Source organism: Myotis brandtii, unplaced genomic scaffold (genome assembly GCF_000412655.1).
Source record: "Myotis brandtii unplaced genomic scaffold, ASM41265v1 scaffold120, whole genome shotgun sequence".
NCBI lineage: Eukaryota > Metazoa > Chordata > Mammalia > Chiroptera > Vespertilionidae > Myotis > Myotis brandtii.
The window spans coordinates 4,636,012-4,644,523 of NW_005354174.1; the positions used below are offsets into that span (position 1 = coordinate 4,636,012).

The following is an 8,512-nucleotide window of genomic DNA, read 5'->3' on the forward strand; positions in this document are numbered from 1 at the left end:
AGGAAGGAGCCTGTCTTTGTAGTTCACCTTTGGGTGTGGCCTACACTCCAGTCTGAGTGGATAAATACATCAGTTACCTGAAGTACAGCAGTTACCAAGCACCCACAACTCCTTCTCCCACCCCACTATTTTCCTATTGCCTGTGTTGGAGTGCCAGCATTCAAAGGGTTGCCCTGCATTGAGGCCAACAGCCAGACAGTTGAGAGAGTCCCCCGTTTCTCCAGCTGAAGTTCCCAAGGCAGATAGACCCCTCTGAGGACACTGACTAGGGCAAGCTGAGCTGATCCCAGGCAGGCAGACCAGGGCCCTGAGAGCTGAGGTGAACACTGGCCTCTCCCCTAGGAGGTGAGTGCTCTGGAGTGTGAGATCCAGTTGCTGAAAAACTTGCAGCACGAGCGCATTGTGCAGTACTATGGCTGTCTGCGGGACCGCGCTGAGAAGACTCTGACTATCTTCATGGAGTATATGCCGGGGGTATGTGCCCCTTGATGTGTGTAAGACACACACAAGAGAGGGCCTGACCTGGGGTTTGGGGCTGCAGAAAGGATCCCTTTGACATGGGTCTGATCCCCTGAAACTCCAGAGGCTCATAGGAGAAGGTGAGGTGACAGCAGGATGTGTAGTCGAGAAGGGCCTGCCTGTGGTCACAGTGATGGTGTGGGGTGAGAAATGCACCCAGGCCACCCTCACCTGAGGCTTCCAGGATGGCTGCACTGTCCACTAAGTACTGCCTTTACCTGGAGCAGTGGGATCCCCCTTCTGGATTTGAGTCGTACATTGCTTGAGGGAAGGGCTGTCTCAGACTTTTCTCCAAGCTGCCCAGCAGTCCCTAGCAAAGCGTCTGGTACATTGCAAGTGGGGATTGGATGAATCACTTCTTGGCTGCAGTGCTGGGGGCTAGAAATAGCCTTGCCCCCCTCCTGCCACCTTCCTGCAGTGACTCCCTCTGACTTCTGTGGCTGTAGGGCTCAGTGAAAGACCAGTTGAAGGCCTATGGAGCCCTGACAGAGAGTGTGACCCGAAAATACACCCGGCAGATCCTGGAGGGCATGTCTTACCTGCACAGCAACATGATCGTTCATCGGGACATCAAGGGTGAGTAGGGTCCCCAAGACCTGGTCGCTTAACCATTTCGAACTTTCTGAAAAGTAGGACTCTAATTGCTTTCTTGGGGAATTGGTGTGAAGATCAGTTGAGCAATGTGGACAAATATTGCAGAATAAAGTGCTCAGCAATGTTGGCCATGGCGGTGATCATTTTGTGCTGTAGGGCTGAGGCTTGTTTGCCCTGTGCAGTTCACGTCTAATTCATGGTAGCCCCATCCTGCCCAGCAGCCCTGTGACCTGGGAGGGAGGAAAAAGGCCTGAGGGTTCAGGGTTGCAGGCTCTGCCCTTTCATGCCTTAGGAGCCAACATCCTCCGAGACTCTGCCGGGAATGTGAAGCTGGGGGATTTTGGGGCCAGCAATCGCCTGCAGACCATCTGCATGTCAGGCCCGGGTATGCGCTCGGTCATCTGCATACCCTACTGGATGAGCCCTGAGGTGATCAGCGGCGAAGGCTACGGAAGGAAAGCAGATGTGTGGTGAGTACTACGAACATGCTGGGACCCCATCTCCCTGTCTGGGCTCTTGTGGCCCCAACTTACAAATGAGCTTTGGGCTCTGGTGTGGTGGGAGGGAAGGAGTGTCCGCCTCTTGCCAACTAGATCAGGATACAGAGGTGGCAGTATGTTTTAACTCCAAATAACAAATGTTATTGCTGGGAACTTATGGTGTGGGAAACATCTCTGACATTTGCTAAAATAAAGAGGTTGAATCCATTCTGAGGGCCTGGATCAGCCTCTAAACACTAGCAGGCTTCTGCTCCCTTTCCTACTACTCAGACAACTTACATTTGCTCCCCTTAACTTCACCTCTGAAAGGGTCTAGAAGGCTCTTCCCCTTGGAACATTTTTGTGGTGGGCTGAATGATGATCCCCTGAAGATGTCCACGTACTAACTCCTTTGACTTGTTAATGTTACCTTATATGGCAGAGGGGCCTTTGCAGATGGATTAATTTAAGAATATTGAGATGGGGAGATCATCCCGGATTATCCAGGTGGGCCAGCATAATCAACAGGGTCCTTATAAAAGGGAGGCAGGAGATCAGAGTGGGTAGTAGGTGTGACAGTGTAAGCAAGAGGTTGTAGTGGTGCAAGAAAGGGGCCACAAGCCAAGGAATGCAGGCAGCCTCTAGAAGCTGGAAGCAGCAAGGAAATTCTCCCCTCAGAGCTTCCAGAAGGAGCCATCTCCACTGAGACTTTGACTTTAGCCCAATGAGACTGATTTTAGACTTCTGACCTCCAGAACTATAATAAGTTTGTATTGTTTTTTATGCCATTAGGCTCATTTGTACAGCAGGCACATTTGTGACAGCAGCAATAGGAAACTAATATAGTTATCTTGGAGCTCTTTCTGTCCATACTAAGTGGTTCTCTTCCCCAATCTCAAGAAGTATCCAGGTGGGTATAGGTTGATGAAGCTGTGTGGATAAGGCTGATAGTTTTTTGGCCTTGGGGACCCTCTTTAGCGCGGTCGCCAACCGGTGTTCTGCGGACCACTGGTGGTCCGTGAGGTCTGAAAGGTTGGCAACCACTGGTTTAAGGAAACCTTTGGGGCAGCAGTCACCAACCGGTGGTCTGCGGACCACTGGTGGTCCGTGAGGTCCGAAAGGTTGGCGACCACTGCTCTATAGGGTGTTGACCCTCACCTTGGCCCATCCTGCCTCAGCGTATTCTGAGAAAACCACCTCCTTTCACAACAGTGGGCAGGGCAGCTGGGTGCCTAGGATGGCCAAGAGGTGACATGGGGTTCTCTCTCTTCAGGAGCCTGGGCTGCACTGTGGTAGAAATGCTGACAGAGAAACCACCTTGGGCAGAGTATGAAGCCATGGCCGCCATTTTCAAGATTGCCACGCAGCCCACCAATCCTCAGCTGCCCTCCCACATCTCTGAGCACGGTCGGGACTTCCTGAGGCGCATTTTTGTGGAGGCCCGACAGAGACCTTCGGCCGAGGAGCTGCTCACACACCACTTTGCACAGCTTGTGTACTGAGCTCTCAAGGCCACGCTGCTGCCAGCTGCCCCTGCTACAGGGCAAGGGGCTGCTATGGGACTCAGCAAAGTTGCTGCTTCTCCCAGGCAAGGCTGTGAACCATGGAACTACAGTCCAGCCGGCATTTGTCTGTGCCCCTTCTGCCACTGGGGCTCAGAGCCAGGGTGGGGTGGCTGCAGCCTCAAGGACTGGAAGCCCCCAGCCTGCCAGACCTGAGAGTTCCAACCTCGTAAGCTCAGCATGGAGGGTAAGGGGCTAGGAACGGTGTGCAAGGTGCCATGGTCTCCACCCTTGGGGCTGTGTCCTGACACTGCAATCAGCTCCAGAGCCCAGAAGGTCTGGGGCACAAGATGGACACGGGGTCCGAATAGTGTTACTTTCATTCAGAGTGTTATTTTTGTTTCTCCTCCCCATGTCTGGAGATCACCAGGGCATCTCTGGGCTGTCTGAGCCCACCCAAGCCTGAGGTAAAGCCCAGCGTCCTGCAGCCAGTGGAAGGCAGAGGCCTGGGCTGCACTCCCCCTGGAGCCCCAGGTCAGCTTTGCCAGTCCCTTCCTTACCAAAGATGAATGAAGCAATGTTATGCTGCCTTACTCGGGGAAGGAGGACCCGTCCTACCTGCCCTGTGACCCTGCCTTCCCAAGCAGGAGCCTGAGATGTGGAACTGCCCCACTAAGGGGCAGTTTTGTCAATGCAATTGTCTGTTTTACAAGTTGGAGTCACTCTTATGCTGTACCCAGTTTTTGAACTGGAGACTGTGTGCCCTCTGGGTTCTGAGTCCCCCTGCTGTGGGCCCAGGCCTTGGGCTGGATTGGAAAGAGCTGAAGGTAATGGCCTTTGTGCTCCTCGCCTGGCATCTGTTCTCCCACTGCAGCGGACAGGAAGATGGACAGCACACTGAGAGCTTCTGATCCAGCTGACCACCCGGCCCTGAGCAGGCCACTTAGGCTAGCCAGGGGGGTTGTATCACGCTGTCTGTGAGTATGACCCTGCTAGGCCAGAGCCCTCTCCAACTTCTACCAGAAGGGAGAGCCCCTGTGATGCCACCAACCATGTCTAAAACCGCCAGCTCTGTTCCTCCTTGGCCAGCCTTCCCATCCCCATGAGGTCTCACCCTCTTTCCCTTCTTGCTCCTCCGTTGGGGGAGGAATGGCACCAGGGGTCTGGGAGCCAGTATCTCCAAGCAGCTTAGAGTTGGCCTTATTTACCTCAGCCTGGGCGCTAGTCCTTTCTTCCGGCCCCTCCCCTCCAAAATGTGCCTATTGCTAGAGCTCCTCCCTCTCAACACCCAGTTTCCTTGGGAGTTGTCATTAAAGGAAAAAAAAAAAAAGCCAGTGCCCAGGGATGGGTGTCTCCAGGGAGCTGAGGATTAGCGCCAGGCAGCTCATTGCCAGCCATGCCCACTTCCCTGCGGGCACCAGAACAAGCCAAAGCCTTCGTTGTATGTTGACGATGCACTTTTATGAATGTAGTTTCTATCGCTGTTTTTAGCCTTTTCACATCATGTAATGTGAGGCCTTGTACTTGTTAATTTATATCTCAGATCATATTTGGTGGTTTATATATATCACTTCTAGACTGTTACAGGTGATGGATGCCTCAAGAGACAGAAAAATGAAAGCAGGTTTTGCAGGAAGGTGTTGCACGGTGCCAGTTGGGCCTGGGCCCATTTCCATCGTTTTCCCCCGGGGGTCTTTGTCAGGCACCCCCAGCCCGGCCCTAAGACAGCGAGCATATGCTCCTGCCTCCACCTCGGCCCTTGCCCAGGGTGGGGACCAGTCCCTCATCTCGACCAAAGCTGCGTAGTGGCAGCTCGGCCTCTCCATGACCCTGTCCTGATGGCTCCACCACTCTTCTTGGGCCCACACCCCTGTCCTGTCTCCATTTCCCAAGAGGAAACAGAGCATGTGCAGTGCCGGAGCTGACAAGATGAGACGACTCTGTGTCCCAGGTTCAGGCTCTCACAGAGCCCCCGCTCCCCCCACCCCAGGGTCTTACCTCACAGGGAATGTGTTTTTAAAAATTAATTTGCAAACAAACCAACAAGCCATGCACTCAAAAAAAAAACAAAAAAAAACCAACAACCAAGACCCTGATATTTGTGCCAAAAATGTGGACATGCTGGCTCAGCATCCTCAGGACCAAGCTATTGCTTAATTTTAATTTATTATTAAATAATCCAGATGAAAACTTGTGGGCTTAGAACGGCCTGGGTCCAAAGGTTCTGAAGGGCAGTTCCCAGCAGCTCCAGGTTGCTGTGGGAAGGGCCATGTGCCATTTGCTCATCATTCCGTGGGGTATGTCAGCCTTGACCAACCCAACAGAGGCCAGGGCTGGGGAGAGTCTGCCCCTGCCACCCTCCTGCCCCTCCCACCCACCTCAGCTCTGTGTCTGTGTCTGAATTGTGGGTTGTGCAGAAGAACCTGCAGCCATAGTTATTTGACTATATCTTGACCGAGGGCTTGCAGAGCAAAGCCAGGCCAGTGTCATGCATTACTTAAATAAAAAGGGATCATTTATACCCAAGGGGTCCCGTGACGGTGCTTTGGGTTGCAGGGTGGAGGGAGCAGGTGTTTCCCTGGGAGGTGCCAGGCATAGTGCCTGTTAACAAATTTGGGCCCCTGAGTAGAGAACTTGAAATGACTCCAAGAGGCAGTCCTGGGATGGGATGACGTGGCTGGTACCACTGCTAGCTGAGATGGCACCTCTCTTTCTCGCTTCCAGGGGCTCTGCTGAGGGCAGTTCTGTGAGGGCTGATTTACCGACATGTCACTGGCAGCCCCCATTGTCACCAGTGCCTGGGCTCCAGCCCAGGGGTCTTCCCTCAGTCCCATTCTTTCAAGGCCGGAATCAGGTGCCTCCAGGAGCCATCTCTCTGGTATCTCCCCTGGTCTATCTGAGGCTGTTGCTTAGTTCTGGGCAGAGAGAGACCATCCTTGTCCCCATCTGAAGCTCCTGATGCAGAAGTCGGGCCTGCCTTGAGTGAGGCTCTCGGAGGACCCACTCTGCTTACTGAGTGTTAGCTCTGCTGCTTCAAGGGGCAAAGTCTACTTCACAACAGTGGCCCATCTGCCACCAGAGCTTGAGGCCTCATTCTCTACCCTGTCCTAGGGGCATGAGGCCACTTAAGAACTTGAGTATATGGGGCAGTGGCAGCAAGTCCCCAGGAGCCTGCCCTCTTGCTCTACCAACTTACATGGCTCACAGGCAATTTGGGGAAATCGGGACAGCTGGGTCTGGGGTGGGACAACCCAGACTTCTTGCCTCTATTGGGGGTGGGCGTGGTTTTGGGTCCTCCAAGCTTGCCTTGTTGTCCCTCAGAGGGGGCAGGCAAGCTGTTTGGACTACCTGGGACAGTGACCATGGCTGCCCCACTCATTGGAGCTTGAAAAGGCAGGGTGAGATCTGCTGATTCTCTCCATCCCTTACTGATTCCAGGACAAAAGGGGCCCAGACCAGGGCTCAGCAAAGGGTTCTGCTTTATACCCCAACATACTGAAGTGCAGTGAAGCCAGGCACCATCACGCACTGATGGCCTGACCCTCTTAACCAACACCAAGGCTGAAGGACAGGAGTTTCAGTTATAAATCCAGAGTGGTTGGACAGCATGGAGACCTGCCTGGGAAGAGGACACCCTTTTTCTCAGGCTGACTGGTATTTCTGATATGCATCACGGTCCCCCATCAAGGCCAGATGTGCTGAGTTGACCCTGCCCTCCCCCCTTCACCTTTGCATGACGAATGTGTCCCTGTCCCCACCACCACCACCACCCCAGCCAATCAGACCACATAATACAGAGTCAGGATCTGTTGAAACATGTTTAAAACAGGGTTGATCACAAGTCAGAACCAGCAGAAAGAAGAAGGGAGTGTGGCCCCCGCCAGATCCCTGCCGGTCTCTGTGGCTCTCAGCCTGGCAGGTGCTTTAGCTTCTGCTTCTTGATATGCGCCGGTCCCAAGCCCCACTGGGGCCTGCCCTGCCATTTCCCTCCCCTCCCCCAGAGCCCTGGCGGACCTTCTGCGAGGCCCAGCAGAGGCACTCGGCTCTCCTTCCTCCAAAGTCTCCATGGCTCAGAACCAGGCTAAGGACAGAGGTAGATGGGGAGACAAAGGGGCCGCACAGGGCCCCAGGTGGCAGTGAGGGAGCTTAGGACCCTGAGGGGGCATGCTGACTCCTTGCTGGAGAAAAGGCACCTAGATAAGGAAGCTGGGCTTGGGGGCCTCCCAGGGAGCCAGGGGGTGCGGCGGGATAGGGTGAAAGAAGCAGGAAGCAGGGTGGTGAGCAACCCCCAACCCTGGTTCCCAAGTCCCCACCCACTGGGAGAATGAAGGAATCCCGGAGCAGAGCCCTGCCCCCATGACCCTCTGCTGGAGCAAGAAGGCCTCACCCCTTCCCACCCTGTCTCCCCGCGTGAGCCCAGGTCCAATCTCTTCCACACTGCCCACTGTCCTGCTCCAGGCCCTCGCAGAGGGCGCGGATGGTCAGAGGGCCTTAGGCTGTCTTAGTGCTGGGGTCCACTTCCTTGTGGGCCCAGAGCTCCTTGTGCTGCTTCCGGCCGAAGCCCTCATCGTAGTTGCCTTTGCTCTTAAACAGCTGCTGGAAGTGGGGTTTGCAGTAGAACTCCCCGTGCAGCGCCGCGTAGTTGCCCAGGCTGCAGAAGCAGAACAGTGCGGTCAGGTCGGGTCGGGTCGGGTCGGGTCGGGTCGGGTCGGGTCGGGTCGGGTCGGGTCGGGTCGGGTCGGGTCGGGTCGGGTCGGGTCGGGTCGGGTCGGGTCGGGTCGGGTCGGGTCGGGTCGGGTCGGGTCGGGTCGGGTCGGGTCGGGTCGGGTCGGGTCGGGTCGGGTCGGGTCGGGTCGGGTCGGGTCGGGTCGGGTCGGGTCGGGTCGGGTCGGGTCGGGTCGGGTCGGGTCGGGTCGGGTCGGGTCGGGTCGGGTCGGGTCGGGTCGGGTCGGGTCGGGTCGGGTCGGGTCGGGTCGGGTCGGGTCGGGTCGGGTCGGGTCGGGTCGGGTCGGGTCGGGTCGGGGCTGGAGGCGGGCGGGGGCAGGGCAAGGGCGCACCTCAGCTTGGAGTGGCAGTGCTTGCAGCAGAAGCAGGAGTTGTGGAAGATGAGCTTGTCCGCCACCAGCCTCTCCATGGGGTACACGGTCTTCTGGCAGGAGGCGCAGGTTTCCTTCACCTGGGCCCGCAGGCTGAAGGACTGTGGGAGGGAGACTCAGCCCGGGCTCCGACCCACCGGCGCCCGTCCCCGCCTCCCCCGCCTACCTTGGAGCGCTGGACAGTGCTGGGGCCGCCGCCGCCTTTGGCTTCCTGAGGGAGAGGGCCAGTCAGGGCAGGGGCAGCGGAGAGAGGCCCCCGACTTCCACGGGGGTCACCAGCCCAGGTCCCGGGGGCACTCGAGGGGGGAGGGGCAAGGGTGGC

The 8,512-nt window shown here is 56.2% G+C and overlaps 2 protein-coding genes across 2 annotated transcripts in view; one reads left to right on the forward strand and one right to left on the reverse strand.

The window, feature by feature from the left end:
* Positions 1-5,617, forward strand: part of MAP3K3 (mitogen-activated protein kinase kinase kinase 3) — a 55,981-nt gene extending 50,364 nt beyond the window's left edge. The window contains exons 13-16 of the mRNA XM_014532124.1: positions 343-474; positions 966-1,095; positions 1,406-1,583; positions 2,866-5,617. Coding sequence (XP_014387610.1) covers positions 343-474; positions 966-1,095; positions 1,406-1,583; positions 2,866-3,094 — 669 coding nt within the window. The 3' untranslated portion in view covers positions 3,095-5,617. The remainder of the gene's footprint in view (positions 1-342; positions 475-965; positions 1,096-1,405; positions 1,584-2,865) is intronic.
* A 1,276-nt stretch (positions 5,618-6,893) lies between these two features.
* Positions 6,894-8,506, reverse strand: LIMD2 (LIM domain containing 2; the record flags this gene model as incomplete). The annotated part of the gene is made up of 3 exons (XM_005858631.1): positions 6,894-7,745; positions 8,152-8,291; positions 8,357-8,506. Coding segments are annotated over 3 exons (450 nt in total), but the record flags the coding sequence as incomplete, so codon positions are not given.
* Between the last annotated feature and the right edge of the window lie 6 nt (positions 8,507-8,512).